General features: G+C 44.3%; 1 protein-coding gene across 1 annotated transcript in view; it reads right to left on the reverse strand.

Annotated features, from left to right (window-relative positions):
- FARP1 (FERM, ARH/RhoGEF and pleckstrin domain protein 1) overlaps positions 1-25,152 on the reverse strand; it is a 283,330-nt gene that overhangs the window by 103,213 nt on the left and 154,965 nt on the right. The window contains 1 exon segment of the mRNA XM_030922251.1: positions 5,221-5,325. Coding sequence (XP_030778111.1) covers positions 5,221-5,325 — 105 coding nt within the window.

Genomic DNA, 25,152 nt, shown 5'->3' on the forward strand with positions numbered 1-25,152 from the left:
CTCAGGTTGGAAGATGGGTGCACGGTCTCCCAAATGAAGACTGGCAGAGGTGATAGTCACAATGGTGGTATTAAAAAATAATAGTGATGGCACACCCACGTTCATTGCAGCACGGCTCACAATGGCCCAGAGGTGATGGCAATCTAAGAGTCCATCCATGGAGGAATGGATACTGGAGACATGGTGAATACACACAATGGAAATGGTATTCAGCCTTAAAACCGAGGGAAATCTTATTGCATGCCATTGCACAGATGAACCTCGAGGACATTATGCTGAGTGAGATAAGCCAGTCATGAAAAGACAAAGAACACACGATTCCACTTACCTGACGAGGTGTCTAAAGTAGATAGACTCAGTAACAGAAAGTAGAACAGGGGCTGGGGAAGGGGATCTGGGGAGTTGTTCAATGGGTGTAGAGTTTCCATTTCACGAGATAAAAAAAATTCTAGAGATCTGCTCTATAACAAAGTAAATGTAGTTAACACTTCTGAACTACACACTTACCAATGGTTATGATGATACATTTTGTGTTACTTGTTTTTGACTACAATTTAAAAAATAATAGCAATGAAAATAACGATGGTAACAAGTTTCCGTAAATAATGATTTTGGAACAGTTTAACGGATCCCAGACACTGGGCCACATGCTAAGAGACATCATCAAGCAACTGTGTCTGGGGCGGAGGGGAAAAATCCGGCTGGTGCTTACGATTCTCACAAGGTGAGATGCTCTTCCTCAGGTCATACAAGCAAGACTGGCCTGTGGCCCTTCCAAAATAGATTCCGTCAGATGACCTGCTGGTCATCATTTCTGCTACTGTGTGCTTTCACTGCATTTTGGAACTTTCTTTTTTTTTTGAGACAGAATCTCACTCTGTCACCCAGGCTGCAGTGCAGTGGCGTGATCTCCACTCACTGCAAGCTCCGCCTCCCGGGTTCAAGCCAACCTCCTGCCTCAGCCTCCTGTGTAGCTGAGACTACAGGTGCCCACCACCGCGACTGGCTAATTTTTGTATTTTTAGTAGAGACGGAGAGACGGGATTTCACCATGTTAGCCAGGATGGTCTCGATTTCCTGACCTTGTGATCCGCCTGTCTCGGCCTCCCAAAGTGCTGGGATTACAGGTGTGAGCCACCGCGCCCGGCCCATTTTGGAACTTTCATTGCATTTGGATCTATAACTATTATTGAAGTTATAGATGTCACATGTTGTAAGGCAGAGCTCACTGGATTTTTATGAACTGATTGTATCCATGGAACCAGCATCCAGATCAAGGGAGAGAACATAACCAAGACCCTGGCAGCAATCCCTATAACTCTTCTGGTCATTTATGGCATCCCCTCGATTACCACAGATCGATTCTGTCAAAAGAACTTTTTCTTTTTTTGAGATGGAGTCTCACTCTGTCGCCTAAACTGGAGCGCAGTAGAACGATCTCAGCTCACTGCAACCTCTGACTCCCAGGTTCCGGTGATTCTCCTGCCTCAGCCTCCTGAGTCACTGGGACCACAGGCATGCGCCACCACACCCAGCTAGTTTTTGTATTTTTAGTAGAGACGGGGTTTCACTATGTTGGCCAGGCTGGTATCAAACTCCTGACCTTAAGTGATCCTCCTGCCTTAGCCTCCCAAAGGGCTGGGATTACAGGCATAAGCCACCACACCCGGCCTCAAAAGAACTTTTAAAAATTGAGGCGGGCAGATCACCTGAGGTCAGGAGTTCGAGACCAGTCTGGCCAACATGGTGAAACCCCATCTCTAACGAAAATACAAAAATTAGCTGGGCATGGCAGTGGGCACCTGTAATCCCAGCTACTTGGGAGGCTGAGGCAAGAGAATCGCTTGAACTCAGGAGGCGGAGATTGCCGTCAGCCAGTCTCGCACCGCTGCACTCCAGCCTGGGTGACAGAACAAGACTCCGTCTTAAAAACAACAACAACAACAAAGCAATTAGCTCAGGTTGGAATTCTGTAATTGACAGAGTCAAGTCAGTTTAGTGATATGGTCAGAACAAGATGGTGACTGAGGGCAGGTGCTTCTAAAGATCCGAGCTTCAATCCCATTTCTTTGCTATGTGCCTTTAGGAGAACGACTTAACCTCTTTAAGGCTTAACTTCCTCATCAGAAAAAGGGGATATAATGTGCCGTTGCAGGAATAAATGAAACACTGTATGTGAACCTAGCACGGTGCCTGGCAGTTTCCACTCTCTAGAGCATGTGTTGGCCTACTATGGCTTTCTGTTACATGAAGTTCTGCTGGAACAAAGACATGTATTCATTCACATATTATCTAAGGCTGCTTTTGCACGATAAGGGGAGATTCAAATAGTTGCAGCAGATACTGCATGGCCTGTAAGGCGTACAGCACTATTAGGCCCTTTACTAATTAGGGCCTTACTAAGAAGGTGTGACCCCTGCTGTAGAATGTGGGTCATGAGTGCTGCTGCACCCATAGGGACTAGAACACTCCAGCACATAGGAAGTACTCATGCGGCGGCTTTTGTGTGACATGTGACAAATAAACTTATTTAAGTCATCAACAGTGGGTTTTATTTTGCAGTTGAATACATTCCTAAACAATATTGTAAGAATGGAGTGAAATCATAAAAATCAAGCCTGGTAACAACTTGAAAGAAGGCAGCCCTGCCCAATACCTAGAACAACAGACTTACAAATTCTAGCAAAAGAGAAGCACCTACGGTTAATGCAAGAGACACTAAACTTTCAGTCAGAAGAACACAGAATTTTAGCTGTGCCATTAGCTAATTGGTAGATACAGACATGGGGAAATTCTCAGAATCTTAGCACACTCAGCGATGAGGCCTAAACACTGCTGCTGATTTCTGGTTTAGACAAACAGCTCCTGCAGGACTGGAATTGGACAAGGTTGGAGTTAGGAAAGCCATCAGGAGCTTAAAGGAATTCAGGCAGGCACAGACGGGGTTGTTAGAAATAACGAGATAATGGTATCTTCAGGTGTTTTGAGAATCATTATTTTACCATGAAATAAGAGCGTAAAACAATATTCCACAGAACTTGCTGGAATATTTTCCTGGACTTGAGGAACTTGCTGGAATTGTTTCCTGGACTCTCTTAAGAAGCTGTGTGCGCCTAGTGAATGGAAACTGCAACTATTTCTTGCTAGTTGTCACTTTATCTCACCTTTCATGTGAAGTCTGATGCCAGACACAGTGTAAGAACAAAATAATTGTTAGCTGAATAGGAATAGGAGAAGGCAGAATGAGATTTGGCAGGTCTGTGGTCATATGCCACACTATAAAAAGGGCTGGGAGTCAGGGAAGCTTGGATTTGAAGTACAAACTAGAAAACGACAGAGTGTTTGGAGGTGGGAATAAACTGAGAAAATACAACTTGCTCTCATTTTTAGGCCCGTGACAGATCCGCTCATTTGCCACCGGCTCTGCTCGGAGCCAGGCTCGACCTGCACTGTCTCTGAGGGCTCTTCCCTCAGATGCTGCCGTCCCACCTGTCTTCACAATGAATGTTCTCATCCCGTTTCAGAGCTTCGACAGACATTCATAATAATCATAAGATTCTTGAATCCAAATTTCCACCCAGATCTCTTTCCTGTGCTCCAGGAAATACACCTTCTGGCCCTGCTTGCTGGACGTCTCCACTGAATGCCACTGATGCCCCTGCCTCCTCAAGCTGGAATGGGACTCATCTTCACCCCTGGGTATGGTCTTCCCCAGGGACGGACACTACTGTCCACCCAGATGGCAAAGCTGGAAAACTGAGCCACTACAAGCCCTCTTCTGCACAAGTGTATTCATTCAACCACATCCTCTCCTACTGCCCCCAACCCCAGCCTCTGGAATCCATCCAGCTCCTGCTGGCCCCTCAACTCTCCCTTACTTCTAGCCAGCACCATCTCCAACCAGACTCATCACTAGATCCTAATGGCTTTCTTGACTCCAGTCTGGTCGTACTCCAATCTGCCTACAGTTCTCTTTCTAAACCAGAAATCAGATCATATCACACTCACTTTTAAATGCATTAACAGCTTCTCAAACACAATAGTTTGGGTATAGAACTGTGAGGGCCGATACAAAGCCCTTGGCCACATGTGATGACTGAGTACTTGAAACATGGCTCATCTCAACTGAGAGGTGCTGAGGTGTCAAATACACACCAGATTCGAATACTTCACAGACAAAACAGCATGAAAGTATTCGCAATTATTTAGACTGTGTGTTCAAATGATATGTTTCTGGATATATGAGGTTAAATAACACATTTTAACATGAATTTCACCTGCCCAACAACACTGCTCTCAGGGGAGAACCTGTCACGCATCCTATATTTGCAGGGCTCCCCATCTGGATGATAAATTCCCCGTATCTCATTCACTACTCAGTCTACCATGCAGGGACTAGTAGAAGTTCCAGGAACTCAGTATGCACAGAATCAAAGAATAAAAACATAGCCAATGAACTTGTAGCTCCAAAAGGTGTCTAATAAAAGGTAGCTTCAGATATAGGCTTAAGCAAGTGCCATCAACCCAAAGAGACAAAAATACGAAGAAGCTATGCTCTACATTTTGGATTCCATTTGGTGCAACCTTTTTCCAGAACAATCTGACATATTTAACAACCTTAAAATGATCAGACCCATTGATTGGGTAAATCCGCGCCACTGGATTTGGACTACTGAACAGTTAGCTATGAGCACAAACACAAACGTACTCAGTTCACTGGGGCCGTATCTATAATAGCAAAAAACTGAAAAGAGCGAAGTATCCCATCATTTACAATGGAAGCTGTAAATCACACATGTCCCTCTGGTGGAATGGCATGCAGCCATGAAAAAGAAGGTAATGGACTCCATGTGCTGAAAAGGAAAGATTTCCCTTGAGCAGGGAGGGAAAGCAGAGGGCACTGTACTATATCCTCACGTTTGTGTATTTCAAAGATATATGTTTGCATATGCATCTACACAGAATTTATCAGAAATATACTCAAGCATGTGTGTGTTCACAAGATAACAGCTCCTGGGGGCAGAGTTGGGAGGGCAGTCATCACTGTGTACCTTCTTTGAACTTGCTAATCATAGGCATGAATACTTTTATTATAAAACATATTAATGAGGGCTTCCTGCATGGACCACAGAAAATCACCAATTATTTCACCACCCCTGCCCAGCCCCCCACCAAGATGAACAGACAGTAAAACAGCAACATTAAGTTGACATCACCTACCGTGATCTTTTTGTGATCAGGAAACTCGAGGCCAAAATAGTCACCTTCCACGAGGTTGAGGTGGTTGCAAACTGCATCCAGCAGCACCTTCCCAGGAGCTCTTTGCTGTGAGCAGAAACAACAGAGGTTATCCCTGAAGCAGGCAGGGATGAAAACAAACCACACCTCCTGGCTGCAGGAAACCTCTGGATTCCTAAGTCTATGGGTCCTTCACAGCTCGCCACCGCCCACCTCCGTGACACCCTGAACACCAGCCCCGTCTATACCTCTGTATCCCAGCACCTGCTGTTGCCAAAATTGGATGCAAATCTCTTAGCATTTTCTTCCCAATCCAATCCCAGGCATCACCCCTCCCTCCTTATTCAATTAATTGACTATTTTTTTTAGAGTAATTTTAGGTTAACAAAAAGTTGAGCAAAAACTTCTTCCCACCACACAGTGTCCTCTGTTATTAACATTAGTGGTAGAGATTTGCTACTGTCAGGGAGCCAGTATTGATACAGTGTCATCATTCACACTCCATAGCTCACATAAGACTCACTCTGTGTGCTGTAAAGTTCTATGACAAACGTGTTGTGACCTGTCTGCATTACAGTATCATACAGAATAGTTTCACTGCATTATATGAATTTCACCCTAAAAATCCTCTGTGTTCCAGCTATTCCTCCCTCCCTCCCTCCTTCCTAATCCCTGGCGACCACTGATCTTACTGTCTTTATAGTTTGCCTTTCCCAGAACGTCATCTAGCTGGACTCGTACAGCTTTTGCAGACTGCCTTCTTTCATTCAGTAATATGCATGTAAAGTCCTTCTGTGTCTTTTTTTTTTTTTTTTTTTTTTTTTTGAGACAGTTTGCTTTTGTTGCCCATGCTGGAGTGCAATGGTGCAATCTCAGCTCACTGCAACCTCCGCCTCCTAGGTTCAACTGATTCTCCTGCCTCAGCCTCCGGAGTAGCTGGGATTACAGGCATGTGCCACCATGCCAAGCTAATTTTATATTTTTAGTAGAGATGGGGTTTCTCCATGTTGGTCAAGCTGGTCTCAAACTCCCAACCTCAGGTGATCCACCTCCCTCAGCCTCCCAAAGTGCTGGGATTACAGGCATGAGCCACCGTGCCCCCTCCATGTCTTTTTATGACTTGGTAGCTTATTTATTTATTGAGACAGAGTCTTGCTTTTGTCACCCAGGCTGGACTGCAATGGTGCGATCTCAGCTCACTATAACCTCAGCCTCCCAGATTCAAGCGATTCTCCTACCTCAGCCTCCTAAGTAGCTGGGATTACAGGCACCTGCCACCATGCTCGGCTAATTTTTTTGTATTTTTAGTAGAGACGGGGTTTCACCATGTTGGCCAGACTGGTCTCGAACTCCTGACTTCAGGTGATATACCTGCCTCAGTCTCCCAAAGTGCTGGGATTACAGGTACGAGCCACTGCACCCAGCCAGTTTGTTTATTTTTACTGTGGAATTATATTCCACTGTCTGGATGTAATACAGTTTGTTCACCTACTGAAGGACATTGTGGTTGCTTCCAGTTTTGACAATTACGAATACAGGTGTTATAAATATTTCTGGACAGGTTTTATGTGGACATTAAGTTTTCAACTCGTGACCCCAGGCCTTTTTTGTGACAGTCAAAGCCCTGTCCCTGTGCTTCTCTCCCTGTCCACAAATACGACATGGATGGTTTTCTTCTCTACATTCCTATAGCACTCTGTGCAGTACCTCATTGAGACTATACCCACATTGAAGGGAAACGCCATATTTTTTTCATCCCTGTATCCACAATGCCTAAAGACCAACCAATTTTGTTGAAATGAGTGAACAAATCAATAAAAGGTATCCATTCCACTGTATTATAGATGGTTTAGTATCTATGTGTCTATGTCCCCAATTAATATCAGGTCACTTATTCATTTTTGTATTCTTATTGCCTAGCATAGCACCTGGCAATCAATCATTGTCTGCTGAAATCAATACTATTCATGCATTTTCTATATACTGGATCTATAGGGAAAGGGAATATTATATATAAGAACACACGTTCTATCCTGAAGAGCTTAGAATCACATGCCTCAGTTTCTCTTCATTATGTACATTCCCAGTGACTGATAGTAAAATGGATCAATTCCACAGATCAAATCTTGGGAGACAAATGCTTTAATGACATTGCCATTCACAGTTATCAGCCTGACCTCATTATCAGCCCACCTCAGCCTCCCAAAGTGCTGGGATCATAGGTGTGAGCCACCGCACTCAGCCCACAGTTACTTGTTTTATACTTCTCACCTCTTCCCTGAGAACAGAGCATTTTAGGAACCAATTAGGAACCCCAGGAGACTGAGTGATAGCAGCAGTCAAAGCCCACCAAGTACATGGATGGGCACGTTCATGAGTCTGTACCAGCATGAACAGAGAAGCCAAGAAAGATGCTGCTTGATGTTCAACATTAAGCACTTTTTTTTTAAACAGATACCACTTTACACCCCCACACTAGCCCTCACTGCAATCCAGAAGATACACATTCTCCACAGATGATCCCAAACTCGCCAGGCTCTAGATCTTAAATGCCTGACACTGGCAGAGTCATGTCACCTGCAGGAATGTCAGGAGTCACATGTGATTGTGTGGAACCCCCATTCTTGCCTGCCAAGCTCTCCTCTTCTGCAGGCGCACTTATCCAGAGGAAATGGGTCAGGAGAGCACAGTGGAACACTGATCCCCAATCTTATCTTCCACCACTTTGTTACAGCAATGTGCCCTGTTTCCGAAGCACAGGGTCAGACTAGCTTTTCCCAGCTCAGTTGATGTAGGGAGCGATGAGCTGCTCCATTCCAGTCCCTAATCTTGGCTCTGAGTCCCCACACCAGCTGCCAAGAGCTGCATGGTTAACTTATGCACAGCAACTTATTCGGGCTCCACCTCTCACTCCAATAACATCTGCAGACATTAAAAAGAACATTATAGGCTAGGCACGGTGGCTCATGCCTGTAATCCCAGCACTTTGGGAGGCCAAGGCGGGTGGATGATCTGAGGTCAAGAGTTCGAGACCAGCCTGGCCAACATGGTGAAACTCTGTCTCTACTAAAAATACAAAAATTAGCCAGGTATGGTGGCGGGCGCCTGTAATCCCAGCTACTCAGGAGGCTGAGGCAGGAGAATTGCTTGAACCCAGGAGGCAGAGGTTGCAGTGAGCTGAGATCACACCACTGCACTCCAGCCTGGAAAAAAAAAGAATGTCATAAAAATGGACCAAAGAATAAGAACTTGTGGAAGAATTCCCATACTGTAAGATTTTCTTTTAAAGGAAAAACACATTCCAGCTTCAGAACCTTCGTTCTCATAACTCTTAACATTTCCTATTTGTGATGAAAATAAACCACCAATTATCTGACCAGCTGGCAAGCACTCACATTTCCCAAAGAATTCCTGGAACTAAGGGAATTTGACAACTTCATCTAGATTTACAGAGTCTGGGAAATGAGACTTAACAATTCAATACTAGAAATCTTAAGAAGTTTTAAACAAAAAAAACCTAATATATAATGGATGTCTTTATGGACATGGTGTTAAACTGAGCACTTTAGAAGAGGAGAGAGGGAGAGTTAGCCTCTGTACTTCACAGAGTCAGCTGCGGTTTCTGTGCATGTATGGAGTGCTTTTGGTGATAATATGAGGGTGTGTTGAGTCCTAGAACCTGCAGCCTTGCTGCCCCAGCACTGCACACTCCTTAGGGCCTGTCAGAGACAAGTGAAGCAATGATGATTAACTAGCTGCTTGTCACAGGTTTGCAGTAGAGACTTAGGATCTAGCTAATAAATGGCAAGTCGATCCTTAAAATTGTTAAAATTTATTATTTTATGCAAATATTTATAGAAAATGACTTTTCTTTGGCACCAAATTTTTCATAGGGCGATGTCAACTTATCATTTCAATAATATCTTTATAGTTTCTAAAATTCATCTGTAAAATAGATGCCCATAAAGCATTACACGAATTCCCCTGTGAATGCTGGCTATATCTACGGTTGTAAGGACACTCCTGTATGTAACATCACTGGAATTTACAAGGGCTTCAATGCACCCCCTACATGACAATGGCATGGGTAAATGGCACTACAATGGTGATATGGTTTGGCTCTGTGTCCCCACCCAAATCTCATGTTGAATTGTACTTCCCAATGTTGGGGGAGGGACCTGGTGGGAGGTAGCTGGATAATGGGGGCAGATTTCTTCCTTGCTGTTCTCCTGCCAGTGAGGAGTTCTCAAGAGATCTGATGGTTTAAAAGTGTGTGGCACCTCCCCCTTTGTTCTCTCTCTCTCTCCTGCTCACCATGGTAAAGCATGCTTATTCTCCTTCACCTTCTGCCATGATTAAGTTTCCTGAGGCCTCCCAGCCATACTTCCTGAACATCCTGTAGAAGTGTGAGTCAAGTAAACCTCTTCTCTACATAAATTACCCAATCTCAGGTGGTTCTTTACAGCACTGTGAGGATGGACAAATACAAATATGCTACACGAACTGTGCATTAACACGCCAATGTGTACAGGGCAGCTAAGCCTAAAGCGCTTCCAGACATAAAGATACCCTGATGGTCAAGGACTTCCTCTCCCTTTCTTTTAGGACTTGGTCCTGAACTATCTAAGTGTGTCAACACATACCAGATTAAGGCCTGCTTCTGAGGAAGCTTCTCGGAGAAGACAGGCAGAGAAACAGCTTGTATTTCATTAAAAAAATGATTCTTCCTTTTGTTGCTATAATAAATTTACTTCATCAGCCTGCAGTATAATTTCTCTGTACTTCCCAGTGAGACTTTGAACTTCACTCTTAAGGTCATTCTGTTCCACGTCACATCCCAGAATGAAAAATGGTGCAGCCACTATGGTAAAACAGTATGGCAGTTTCTCAAAATAACGAAAATAGTCTTATCCTAGGATACAGTAATCCCACTTCTGAGTATACAACGGAAATAACTGAAAACAGGGTTTTGTAAATCTACGTTCACAGAAGAATTATTCACAATAGCCAAATGCTGGAGGCAATCCAGGTGTCCACTGCTGAATAAGTGAATCAACAGTATGAGGAGGACCATTACACACAGTGGAGGACGATGCAGCCTTCAAAAAAACAAAACGAGATTCAGGAACATGCTACACCATGAATGAAACTTACGGACACTATTCTAAGTGAAATGAGCCAGTAATCAAAGGACAAATATTGGACAATTCCACTTCAATGAGGTACCTAGAGCAGGCAAATTCAGAGAGACAGAAAGTAGAATGGGGGTTGCCAGAGGCTTTGGGGAGGGGGAATGGGGAGTTAGTGATTACTGGGATCAGAGTTTCAGTTTTGCAAGGTAAGAAGAGTTCTGGAGATGGATGGTGGTGATAATTGCACAACAGTGTGAATGGATTTAATGTACTTAGTGCCCCTGAGTGAATATACTTAATGCCCCTGAACTACACATGTAAAAACGGTAAATTTTGTTACAGGTGTTTCACCACAATTTAAAAAATGCAGAAGGGAGAAAAAGTAGTTGAGGAATGGGGCTCACATCTATAAACAATTGAAAACCAGTTACTCACAATGCAATCTCTTAACACTACTTTTAAAAATAAGAAAATAAAGAATCTGCTTTCTTTACATGAGATCTTAGAAAAATATTATGGGGTAGGATCTCATCACATGAGGAAAATGGGTGAATATCCACAGGTATGCACTAAATATTTGCTAATATTTCTTTACACAAAGAGCTCTTTTTATATGTCTGGCAAAAAAGGGAATAAACTGAACATCTTTGGAAATAATGGCAAATTGTGCATTTGGGGCAGGCTTTGTACCGAAAGCCAACGATGAGATTCCAGAGCCACAAATCCACTAGCCTTTTATTAACTAAAAAACCAAACCTGTAAACAAGTCAATAAAGCTTGAATGGGGAAAAGGTGGAAACAGCACAGATTAAACTGACAGAACTCAAGAAAAAAGGCCCTGTGGAAAATTCATCAGTAAAAGCATTTTCTTAAAGGTTAACTTACTTCAACACACAGACACGGCTACACAGACTATTATACACAAGGAAGGAAAACCCACTTATCTAGGCATCATTTGAAAACCTATATATGTGAGTAATGGTTTAACATGAAAGGGATCTGATGACAAATGAATGTTTTGCTGTTTTTGAAAAAAATTATTTCTATTATTTAAGCTTTTTTTGGAGACAGCGTATAGTATCACCTTGGCTGGGGTGCAGTGGCACCATTGTAGCTCACTGCAACCTCAATCTCTGGGCTCAAACAATCTTCCCACCTCAGCCTCCCAAGAAGCTGGGACTACAGAAGTGCACCACCGCATCTGGCTAATTTTTTTACTTTTAGTAGAGATGAGGTCCTGCTATGTTGCCCAGGCTGGTCTCAAACTCCTGAGCTCAGGTGATCATCCTGCCTCGGCCTCCCAAAGTGCTAGGATTATAGGTGGCCCAAATGACTGTTTATGATGTCCTCAAGGGTTTGTGCTGGGGGTGGGGGCAGATCTCTAAGGCTTCCATCAGCTCTAAGAAACCACCCCGTTCACTACCAGTTTCGATCATAATATTCCTAAAGTGTTCTCCTTATAAGAGGCCAAATAGTCATTCTAACGTTCTATTTTGGATAACAAACCAGCAATTCGTGAAACTATGCAATCAAATTTTTGTCCCTTGTTTTTAAAATGATGCTCCAAAAGGCAGCTGAATTTTAATCTAGTGCACAAACCAGTTGGCAAGCTCCACACTCTGTGTTTCTGTTGCCTTCTCCGTCCTCAACTGGCTTTTCATTGGAGCCTATAACATTAAATTTAGGAGGAGGTTTACATTCGTGGGGAAAGCCTGGCAAGGACGCACTGAATACTAAATAGCACGCATGTTCACACAGCGCTTCGAGCTATTACAAATTGTGACTCAAAGTTGCTCCAGTTTATTGTGACTTTAAAACATTTCTAGGCCGGGCACGGTGGCTCACACATGTAATCCCAGCACTTTGGGAGGCCAAGGCAGGTAAATCACCTGAGGTCAGGAGATCAAGACCAGTCTGGCCAACATGGCAAAACCCCATCTCTACTAAAAATACAAAAGAATTATCTGGGTAGGATGGCGCACGCTGCTTGTACAGTTCCAGCTACTTGGAAGGCTGAAGCAGGAGAATTGCTTGAACCTGGGAGGCAGAGGTTGCAGTGAGCCAAGACCACGCCACTGCACTCCAGCCTGGGTGACAGAGCAAGACTCCCCATCTCAAAACAAACAAACAAACAAACAAAAACAACGACAACAAAAAATTTCTACGTCTTCAGGTTATTTCTATAACCAAGTTTTAAAAGGAGTATTTTTTGTTTTCTTTTCTAAAAGAATAAAGACACCAATTCCTTCTGTAGGCTGGGAGTATATTCTCCCTCTCCCTACCACATTAAATCATCTTAATCAATTAACTCCCTACCTGAGAAAGCTAAAGTACTGCCTTGTGGAAATTATCTCATAGACAGAACTTGATAATGTTTGACCAGGTTTACAAGGTTTGCATCTCCTGGCGTTACAGAGAGCCATTTTGGGAAGTGTTTTATTTTTACTGTTTTGGGATTAGCGTAACCATGACAACCAAGGCATGCTCTCACTCAGCAGAAGGGAATGGCTGCTCTCGAAGGCCTTGTGCCCTTCTCCCTACGACTGATACCTATCAGAATGTTGTTCAAAATCCCATAACCCATCAACCTCAACCCAATCACAACGTCACAGATTTTCCTATAGCCTTTTGGTAGATTTTGACTAGGTGGGCAGATGTATTAATAACTATGATGGCTTGAGGAGGCTGGGGTGTATTTATCAAGCAAGTTGCAGTGTGCAGTCACTATGTTAAGCAGAGAGAAAGGAAAGCAAGAAGATGAGCATCTCTCTTTGGGTCAGTCATACGGTTTGGCTGTGTCCCCACCCAAATCTCATCTTGAATAGTAGTTCCTACAGTTCCCATGTGTTGTGGGAGGAACCCTGTGGGAGGTGACTGAATCATGGGAGCAGGTCTTTCCCATGCTGTTCTCGTGATAGTAAGTCTCACCAGGTCTGATGGTTTTATAAGGAGAAGTTTTTCTGCACAAGCTCTCTCTTTGCTTGCCTGCTGCCATCCATGTAAGACATGACTTGCTCCTCCTTGCCTTCTGCCATGATTGTAAGGCCTCCCCAGCCATGTGGAACTGTGGGTCCATTAAGCCCCTTTCCTGTGTAAATTACCCAGTCTCAAGTATGTCTTTATTAGCAGTGTGAAAATGGACTAATTCCATCGATGATGTACAAAAACAACCAGCTAAATTGGAGTACATGGTAAGTGGCATGTTAGAGGAACTAGCAAAAAGCCACAAAGTCAGAGAATAGAGCAACTGGCTATTCTCCCTGATGGTGGTGTTCTTTTAAGAGTGGAGTACCTAATGTGTTTTAGAAGTAGCCCATTTGAATGGGTCTTGAAGGATGAGTAGGAGTTTGCTAGGTAAACACAGATGGAAACATGATGACTTAGTCTGCCCGGGTGGACATAACCAAACACTATGCACTGGGTGGCTTAAACAACAGAAATTGATGTTTTCACAGTTCTGGAGGGTGTGAAGTCTACACTCAAGGTACGAGCTGATCTGGAGGGCTCCCTGCCTGGCTTGCAGATGGCCACTTTCTCATTGTGTCCTCACATAGCTATGTGAGAGCAAGTCAGAGCTCTCTGGTATCTCTTCTCCTAAGGTCACCAGTTCTATCAGATCAGAGCTCCATCCTCATGACCTTATTTTACCTTAATTACTGTACTTCCTTACTCCAAATACGGTCACATGGTAGGTAGCACATCAAGAAATTAATTAGGGTGGGGAGTACAATTTATGAAAGGGCTAGAGATGCTATTTTATGCTATTATTATCTCCCTTTTAAGACTAATGTGAGAATTCAATGAAACCATGACCACAAAGTACCTAGCAAAAGGCCTGGCACATGACACACATTCTTTATTATTGCTGCCACCATGATGGTGAAGGGAAATGGAAATTTACAGACTGAATGACAGAGGATGAGTTGACACTGAAAGGAGGTCCCACCTCCCAACCCCAAAGGTGTGTGCCTGCAAAATCCCAAGTGGAGCCCATTAGTACAGCAGCGTGCCATGGGGCTGAGTCCCTGGGGCAGAGTCCCCACAGGGTCGCTGCCTGCAGTCGCCTTGGAATTCAGCTAGAGGTGACACAGAGCTACGCTCTTCCAATCAAATGTGCTCGTGGGTCTCCTTCAGACACTGATAAGCTGCAGGTGCTGATTGCAGAGGCCCCAGGATCTATATTTCTATGAACTTCCAAAGAATGCTGCTGCTGGGGCAAGGACCAGGTTTGAGTAGCCAAGTGCCAGACACACGGATGAGATACTATCAATGACACGGGGTCCTCTGAGGCCAGGCTGGCTGCCTCTGGAGTTTCTCACTCTGATTTCCATCTGAGGCTAATATCAAGCCAGAGATGCATCCACAGTAAAAGATACCAAACCTGGGCTGGGTGCGATGGCTCACACCTATAACCCCAGCACTTTGAGGATCACTTATGAGACCAGCCTGGGCAACACAGTGAGACCCCCATCTCTGTAACTTTTTTTAAAAAATTAGCAAGTAGAGATCAGAGGGAGGCAGCTGCTAGCCAAGGGACACCAGGGACCACCGGCCACCCTAAAAGGCAAAAGAAGCCGGGAAGGAGTCTACTTAAGAGTCTCCGAGGAGGTACAGCCCTCATGACCCCTTCATCTCTGACTTCTTGCCTCCAAAACAGTGAGAGAATATACTTCTGCTGTTCTTGGCCACTTGGTTTGTAGTATTTTGTTGTGGCAGTCCTAGAAAGTAAAAGCTGCCTTAGGGACGGCCTCATCACCTGTTCCTTTGCCACAGGCATGCAGGAACAATGCAGTTGGGTTGAGCAGTTTTCTTTCTGAATAAACAGATTACAGTGAAGTAATAACCCTGTTAGTGAATTTAGAACCATACAAAAATTGTGGCCTTCAAAATTTCTCTATCTTGATCTTCAAATATACTCAGCAAATAGTAGACTCATTATGGGAGATGATCTATTTTTCTTACTGCTAAAACCATTCTTTCGATTGTTGTTGCTCTAGGTGTGAACAGTACTCCACAATAGAAATATTTTCAATTCTCTTTACAAAATATTTTCCCTTTTGAGACCCTCCCCCTACAGCCTGGTGAGGTGGGAGGGGTCAGATGCCAGGCCCAGAATCACACAAAGTCCCAGCTGCCCACCAAGGACAGCCTCTACCTCAGCCCAGACCTTCCCTAGCTCCCAGGCTCATGTGAAAATCTGTCAATAAGAGCAGTTTGAGAAATTCCACAGGAACTCGCCTATCTGTCCAGAAACGCATATTTTTCCTAGAAAGATTAGCACAAGGCCACTGCCAGACAGGGCTCAATACAAACCAGGAGACAAATGTCAGTTGTGGCTAAATGTGGCAGGCTGAACACAGGAGCTTATCTCCACTGCATCCGGAAAGCCCACTGCAACAACAGTGAAAGAATTAAAAAGGAAAGGCACGGTGGCTCACGTCTATAATCCCAGCATTTTGGGAGGCCGAGGTGGGAAGATCACTTGAGGTCAGGAGATTGAGACTAGCCTGTGACACACAGTGAGACCTCATCTCTACAAAAATAAAATTAGTTGGGCATAATGGTCTCAGCTACTCAAGGGCTGAGGTGGGAGGATGGCCTGAGCCTGAGAGTTGGAGGCTGCAGTGCTATTATCATGCCACTTCACTCCAGCCTGGACAAAGTAAGACCCTGTCTCAAAAAAAATTAATAATAATAATAATTAAAAGGGGGAAAGGAATAAATTCATGGAAAACAGAGCAAATGAAAGAGGAGACAGGAGGGGACAGAGTTCCCCCAAATTGTGAAAGGTGACCAAGAAGAAAGGAGAAATCTAGTTACAGAGGAGAGGAGGAAGAGTCAGCAACGGGAGGTGGTCACATTACGCAGAGTGTCCCAAAAGGTCAGACATGGGAGATGCCAGGTACCTCCAACAATGCACGAAGAGGGGAAAACTTTTAGAAACACTATAATTTGTACCCAGATATAGCTAAGAGTTTATAACTTAAAACACAGAAAGTTATAAACAGGAACATTTGAATAACAAGAAAGAGCTCTTAGGAAAAAAAAAAAAATAAGAGAAATAAAAATGTCACTCAAAGACTTTAAAGTTGAGAACTCCCCTAGAAGCTAGACTTGAAGGCAAAGAGATGGGAAAGAAGAAAGGATATAAGACATTTAAAGCCACAAGTCAAGAGCTTCAACATCTGAGTAACGTGACTTCCACACAGATAGACCCCAAAGGAAAGGAAATTAGGCAAGAATAAGATGAGAAAAATTTCCAGAATCTTTCAGATTGAAAAGGGCCAGAGAGTACCTCACAGAATGAATGAGTAAAGCTCATATCGAAGCAAATTACTGGGAAATCTGAAAGTCAAGGAATGAAAGGAAGATTGTAAAAGTTTTGAGAGAGAAAATCAGAATGGCTCAGGGCTTAATGAAACAGGAGAATTCCCTGGACCCCTTCAGGGGACCTGCCACGGGGTGTGGCTTGCTTACTCAGCCACCAGGCTCAAACCCCTTGCGAGTGGGTGCCGGGGCCAAGGCAAGCAGCTTCTGGGCTCCGGCCCCATGGTAGTCTCCAGTGGTGTCAATGCTCTTTTAGCAGTTGCCGTGTGAGGATATCCAAGTGTTTTTTTTTTTTTTTTTTCGAGATGGAGTCTCGTCCTGTCGCCCAGGCTGGAGTGCAGTGGCGTGATCTTGGCTCACTGCAAGCTCTGCCTCCTGGGTTCCCGCCATTCTCCTGCCTCAGCCTCCTGAGTAGCTGGGACTACAGGCGCCCGCCACCACGCCCAGCTAAGTTTTTTTATTTTTAGTAGAGATGGGGTTTCACCGTGTTAGCCAGGAGGGTCTCGATCTCCTGACCTTGTGATCCTCCCACCTCGGCCTCCCAAAGTGCTGGGATTACAGGTGTGAGCCACCGCGCGTGGCCAAGGATGTTCAAGTGTTAACCAGCTCAGTGGAGAGTCACGGTGACAGCCTTTTACACCCTGCCCTCTTGGTACCCAAGTTCTTGTCCAGCATCCCGGAAGAATCAGGTCACAGGGACTTGAAGGGTAGTGAATGTGGAGGTTTTATTAAGTGGTGGAAGTGGCTCTCAATGGAAGGGGAGCTGAAAAGGGGATGGTGTGGGTAGAAGGTGATCCTTCCCTGAAGCCAGGCCATCTCCAGCAGGACTGCTCTCCAAAGTCGTGATGTCTGAAGTTAAGTTGCATCTGTCTGTAGTCTCTGACACTCAGTTGCTTCTTCTCCTCTCAATGTTCAGTTGCTTGTCACTCTGCCAGCTGAGGTCTGGGGTTTACATGGGCACAGGATGGGGGGTGGGGTGGGCCAAAAAGCAACACCTGGGCACGAAAACAGGAATGCCTGTTCTTTTAGGGCTGTGGGTCCAGGCTTGAGGGTAGAGCCCTTGTCAGGGACCCTGCCCTCCTGCCTCTTGTCCGTACTAAAAGTATATCAGAAGCCAGAACAGGGTGTTCCTACCTTTTTCACTTTCCAGACATCAGCAGTAACGTTTGTGTAAATCTGGACACTTGAGACCATATGCAATGCTCTGGGGCTTTACCCTGTGGGTAGAAGGGATCGATATACCTGTATACCTGCACCTCAGCTCTGCTGTACCTACTGGGACTTTCCAGGCTGGAGGACAATGGAGTGCCCAAGGTCACACCCACTGGAGGCAAGCTACTTCTTGTGCCTCAGTTTCCTCTTACATAAATTGGACGTAAAGATTGAACCACTTCATTGGGTCACTGTAAGGATTAAGCAACTTAGTATACACCATGCCCTTAGAACGGCATCCAGACTAGGCGAGCTCTCATGGGTATTTGTGATGACGATGATGATGTGGAGGAGGAAAAATTAAGTGACTCAAAAGCTGAACAGCAGACTGGATGGCCCCCTCTTCAGGAAACTGCGATCACCACTGACAGGAACTAAAACTTTAAATCCAAACCCTGGGGAGCTGGAACAAGGCTTTCATTCTGGGGCAAAGTAGCTAAATGTTTAGGCCTGCCCGTCGGTACTGCCCACAAATGCTGCGATTCTTCCTGCTCGCTGTGGTTCCAGGGGCGGCCACATTGCCCCTGAGGACACACTGTCTCCTTGTTCCCCTCGGCACTAAGTCCCAGCGTTCAGAACCCTTGTTAAACACACTTCAGATTAGGTTTCAGAGTCCCCGACTCCAGGACGTGAAGAGAATGGGCGCTTTCAGCTCCCTCACTACAACGGAGCAGTGACACACCCACCGCATCATTAGTACACAATTCCCTCCTTCTTTCATTCCAAAACTCTGCAAAGACAGACAGACAGACAGAGAGAGAGTGTGTGGTGTACGTGTGGGGGGTTTCTACTGCTTTCTTACAAACCTGGTATGAAGCAAGCAACAGAAACAAAAACATTTAGGGGAGAATCCAGCTCTTCATAGTGCTAGGTTTGTCATCTCCTGATCTTGACCAATTCATTGTCTTTTCATCCCTTTTAGAAGCAGATGAATAAAAAATTCTAAAATTTATCTAAATTAAAAAATCATGCTTAACACCTTGATACTTTCCTATCTATTAGGCAGAGAACAAAATATCACACAAAAACTGAACAAGGCAGGTATAAACCAGATAATGACTGCTTGTAGAAAGTAGGACACCACTTCCGCCAAGGGGAAAAGACGTGTCTTTTTCCTCGTGTCTAGTAAGATTGGCACTTTCTCCTTGGGCTCGGTGGTCTAATGAAGTCACGAAAGTGCCTTCAGCCCACTGAACCTGAATCTTTAGAAAACACACCTGTTATCATATACTAATACTCGGCTTCCAAAACTAATGTTGCAAAGGCAGGCGGAAAGTAGAAATTGTGTTGAACTTAGTCCCATGACTCAGCAGAAAGGTGAAGACTTTGTAAAACAAAACCACCAAATGACACCTGTGGTTCCCACTGTCATCTTCCATCATACGCACGCAAAGTTCTTCAACCTTGTCTCTGAAACACAGCTTTTCCCCAAGAGCCAATCTTACGTGAAAGAAAAATGAATCTGTTTACAGACACCTTCTACAGAAAATATTTTTTAACCTTTCTTTCAAATAGTTGGGAGAATGGGAAGATTTTCTTACCCCTTAGAAGGGGACTTTAATGTTTTATGCAAAAGGCTTTTAAATTAAAAATCCACGAACCAAACTGAAGTATGAAAACGCAGCTTTCCGGATCCTTTAAGAATTCTTAGCTCTTTAGTTTCCAGAAAATTCCCAAACATTTTTACTTGTCATTCTTTTTTAAAAATGTACTTTTCAGGTTTAATATTCTGTTAACCATGGGAGTGAGTGGGGGGGTAGGGGTGGCTTTCAGCTCCAGCTTTGTGTTCTGCAAAGAGGTCAGAGTTCTAACCAGATACTTGGAATTTATTCTCCTTTGAAAAGCTGGAAAGCTCAGATGAATATGGAAAAGAACTTTACAAACAGGTGTATAACAAAAGTACAACAATCATATCCAATAGACACAGAAAGGAGAATGGTGGTTGTGGGGGCTGCAGGTAGGGGAGGGGGAGCGGGGAGTGGGGAGTTAAGTGTTGAATGGGGACACAGTTGCAGTTTGGGAGGATGAAAAAGTTTTGGAGAGGTGGGGATGGCTGAGCAACAACATAAACATACTTAATACCACTGAACTGTACACTTAGAATGGTTAAAATGGTAAAGTTATATTATGTACATTTTACCACAATAAAAAAAAATGGGTAAAAAAGCTTATCTGAAAATACTGACAATCTACAAAATGGACTGGTAAACTGGGTGGGTGTGGGGAGGGTAGAAAAAGCCAAGCACTATAAAAAGTATTTTCATTATAAAGAAAGATGGAGGGAAAACTAACTTTGATGTCATTTTCAACAGATGAAGCTATTACTATTAGGTACAAAACTGTGGGAGATGTTTGGGAACAGCACAGAATAGGGGAAGGCAGGGGTTCTAGGCTCATCATGTAAGGACTTCGAGGCTGGCTCGCCACTTACCAGCTATGGAGCTCAGGCAGGTCTCCTGGCCTGCATGGGCACTGGCTTTCCCATCTGAACAATGGAATGATAACACCCCATAAAGGAGTGGTTGTGAGGGTTAAATGAAGGAAATATATATAAAGTGCTAAGCACCAGTGCCACCATCCAGCAGGGATGCAAGAAGTCAGTAACCCACCTTGCTTCGTTTTTAGTTGAAGTATGTTGTGTTATTTTCAACTTTTGGTAGCTATGAAAGTTCCACCTTCTGTATTTTTAAATCTCACTGTACTTGAATCACTGTAAAATAAAACTATTTCACTATCTTCTGATGAGCGGCTGGGGAATAAGACGCTGACTAGAAGAGGAAAAAGGTATGAAATGGGGTCTGTGTGATCCACAAATGAAGAAACCACTAAGAAGCAAAAAATGATATGGGTTCACTACGGATGGCAGTCTCTTCCCACTGAAAACCTGCTAGAGTAAGACAAAATACGAACACAAAGATTCTCGACTGAGGAAAAAGAAACTTACAAATAAGTATATAACAAAAGTACATAAAGCATATCCAACAATGCTGACAGTCTAGAAGGACTAAAAGATTCCGAATCACTAAACACATTTTTAAAAATATGAGTATGAGACAAGCAGTTCCTTAGGTGTTAATAAACCACAGGACTGGGTAACAAGATGGTTCTGCTTTGTTTACAACACAGATTCTGTAAGCCCTGTCAAATGCAATAGAAGGGGATGCTGATCGATGGCCAGGATTTAATTAAGGAACTAATTCCGATCGATGATAGCAGTGATTCCAAGGGCACTCTGGAAATGAGGCTTGCCTGAAAACTTCTAAGCACTCGTGTCCTCTGGCCCCAAACCTAGAGAGCCTTACATGCCTGAATGTTCCTGCAATGACTTCACTGCACATACACACTCATACGTTTGTGGACACACATTCATGACACTCAGGAACTGGAATACCACGCAGCTGAATGACATTCTTCACCTTCTGTGAGTACCTTGATGAATTTTTTGCCCAGGCTGGAGTGTAGTGGCGCGATCTTGGCTCACTGCAACCTCTGCCTCCCAGGTCCAAGTGATTCTCCTGCTTCAGCCTCCCAAGTAGCTGGGATTACAGGCACATGCCACCATCCCCAGCTAATTTTTGTATTTTTAGTAGAGACAGGGTTTCACCATCTTGGTCAGGCTGGTCTCGAAATCCTGACCTCAGGTGATCCATCCGCCTCGGCCTCCCAAAGTGCTGGGAGTGAGCCACCCTGCCCTGCAGATGAAATTTTGTTTCCTGACAATTGCCTTGAATTTCTCTGCCTGCATGTAACCTCTGTCACTTATGATAACCATCTGACTTATCACATAAACAATTTCCAAACTAGCTTCTCAAGTCAGCTTTATCAGAAACAGTCATCTTTTACTTTAAATCAGACATGTCACTCCTCTATTCAAAACCTTTTTCACTCAGAGTAAAAGCCACAGTCCTCACAATGGAAAAAAGGGTCCCCAGTGATCTGCCCCACCCCGTCACCTACCTGAGCTCATATTCAAATGTCCTCCCTCTGGCTCACTCCTCTCCAGCCAGGCCAGCTGTTCTCTAGCACACGAGGCACACACCCACCTCTGGGCCTTTGCACAGGCTGGGACACTCTATCCCCAGAAATCTTTGTGGATAATCCCCTCACCTCTTTCTTTGCTTTGCTCACATGTCAGGTTTTCAACAATGCCGACCCTGACCACCCGACTTAAAATGACAATTTGCCCCACACCTCCATCCCTGATTCTGCTCTATTTCTATTTTTCAATTTTACATACCACTTTCTACACCCAAAAGACAGCGTCTTCTTCTAGCGCTCCTCACACAGTGCCGTCTTTCTCTGCTGGAGGGCACACTCCCTCGGGATACGGATCTTGTTTTGTTCACAAGAACAGCATGATGCATAGTAGGTGCTCATAAAGATTTGCTGAATAAACTAATTTTAAAACCATAATTCCCATTAAGAGACCATAATAGTACAGTCTTTAACAAAAACGACTATAAGCCGGGGTCAAGATTCTAAAGCCAATTAGAGTCTTGCTCTGTCGCCCAGGCTGGAGTGCTGTGACTGCCATCTTGGCTCACTGCAACCTCTGCCTCCCAGGTTCAAGCGATTCTCCTGTTTCAGCCTCCCGAGTAGCTGGGATTACAGGCGCACATCAGCACTCTCGGCTAATTTTTGTATTTTTAGTAGAGATGGGGTTTTGCCATGTTGGTCAGGCTGGTCTAGAACTCCTGCCCTCAAGGGATCCATCCGCCTCGGCCTCCCAAAGGGCTGGGATTACAGGCGTGAGCCACCACACCTGGCCGAGAATATATTTTTTTATTTCAAGAAATTGTTGCTCAAAGAGATGCCGTCTGCAAAAAGCCATAAATGCTGACCACTAACAAGGGCCAACTATACAAAAAATGTTTACAGGAAACTGAGAAAATAGAGGATGACATTCTTTCGACAGGGAAACATGTTAACTTCTACAACAATGCACAACAAAACTAGTCATGTGACGGTCACACAGGAAAAGAAACACCTAGGGGAAGTTTAAACTTGCAGAGTGAACGTCTCACATCACAAGCTGTGACTTGGTAGCACAGTGTTTCTACGATATCCCGCAGGAGGCTTTTAAGAAAAAATTAAAAGACGTGACTCCATCGATGTGTTGACTTTTTCCAGGATTCAGTGCTCTTGGAGTACAGGAGGCCCCTCCCTTACCCTCAGTCTTGCTTTCTATGGCTTCAGTTACCCTTGGTCAACCTCAGTCTAAAAATTTTCAATGGAAAATTTCAGAAATAATCCCTAAGTTTTGGATTTCCCGCCGTTCCAAGTAGTGAGGAAATCTCTTGTGGTCCTCTCTGTCCCACCCTGGACATAACTCCTCCCTTCACCCAGCAGATCCAGGCTGTCTATGCTCAAGGGCCACCTCGGTGAGCAGATCGACTTTCAAGATACTGTAGTGCTTGTGTTCAAGTCTCCCTGAATTTACTTCCTAATGGCCCCAAACAGTAGTGATGCTGCAACTGGTGCAGGTCAGAGCGAAGCCTTAGAGTGCTTCCTTTAAGCGAAAAGGTCAACAGTTCTTGACTTAATGCAGAAAGAAAAAGAGTCATGTGCTGAGGTTGCTAAGATCTGCAGTAAGAATGAACCTTCTGCCAGGCGCGGTGGTTCACACCTGTAATCCCAGCACTTTGGGAGGTGGAGGAGGGCAGATCACGAGGTCCAAAGATTGAGACCATCCTGGCCAACATGGTGAAACCCGTCTCTACTGAAAATAGAAAAAATGAGCAGGGCCTGGTGGCAGGAGCCTGTAGTCCCAGCTACTCGGGAGGCTGAGGCAGGAGAACGGTGTGAAGCCAGGAGGCGGAGCTTTCAGTGAGCAGAGATTGCGCTCCAGCCTAGGCAACAGAGTGAGATTCCATCTCCAAAAAAAAAAAAAAAAAAAAAAAATGAATCTTCCATCTGGCAAAGTTTGGAAAAGGAAAAAGAAATTAATGCTACTTATGCCGTTGCACCTCAAACTGCAAAAGTTACAGTCACAGTGTGTGGTAAGTGCTTAGTTAAGATGGAAAGGGCATTATATTTGTTGAAGACATGAACAGCAAGAAAGAAAAATAAAATCCTAAGGCTCTGAACGCACCAAACAGACCCTCCTCCTGGCCAAGGGGACCCCAGAGTAACCTTAAAGCTGGGTCTGTGGCTGTGAGGGAATGGAAGGTCCGAGGAGCCTGGTTACACCCCCATCCTTGCTTGCTAAAGGCCACAGGCTTTCCTCCCTAAGGGCCGAACAAAAGCCAGTTCTTTCCAAAGATTTCACCTAGGACTTCAACCAACAGCCTGACACTACCCCTCCCTTCTGCTGATGTCAATGGAACAACAAACCAGCATTCCACCAGCCTGTAGGGGGTATGCAGTGAGGGCCTGCGTGTCCTCGGCTTCAGCTTAACACATTAGAGGCCAGAAAACTCTACCCTCGGATCATACTAACCCTGCCGTGTTTTGAACATGGGGACCCATCAATCTCAAATGCATGTGCGTGGTTTTCCTTTCATGAATATTCATGACTCCTCCTATAGCTTATTGAATATGTCTATTACCCACCCCATTCAGCATAAATTTTTGTCTTATTCTTCCCACTCTGAAGTGTCTGTTTTTGGCTTCTGACCAGAGGCTATGCTTCCCAGCCTGTCAGAATGCCTGCTTTGCAGGTTGCAGCCCTTTATAAGAAACAAAGAGCTCCTCTCCAAATTTACAAACTATCTCATTTTTCAGCTGACAACAGAAACCTGTCCAGATTGACAACAGTCAGGTCTGGAACTATCCATGGCTTCAGGCACCCTCGGGGGTCTCGGAATGTATCCCCCGTGGACAAGAGGGAAGGACTTTATCAGAAACTTCAGTTCTGTTTAGACTGGCTCACCAGTTCACTCTGCTGCTCTCATGTGATTGTCTCAAAATCTGGCCAAGAGAAGCAGCCTGGGATTTAGCACATTCTATTCTTAACTCATACTGGTTTTGAGTTTTTTGCTCAGTTTAAGCCCCTTGTTATAAAGCCTTAAAGTCAACCATCCCAACAAGCACCATTTTAACGATAATTCCCTTTTATACAGATATCATCACTGCAAAAGTTAGCTGTTTGAAAACTGAAGGCAAATATAAGATATATAATAAGAAACACGGGTTTAGATGACACTATTTTAAAGAAAATCCTGCCAAATTATAAACTAAATTTAGTAACATGGGCAGCCTACAGTGACCTAATACCACCACTGACATAAAAGTCATATTGGAA

The sequence above is a fragment of the Rhinopithecus roxellana genome, chromosome 18, assembly GCF_007565055.1.
Source record: "Rhinopithecus roxellana isolate Shanxi Qingling chromosome 18, ASM756505v1, whole genome shotgun sequence".
NCBI lineage: Eukaryota > Metazoa > Chordata > Mammalia > Primates > Cercopithecidae > Rhinopithecus > Rhinopithecus roxellana.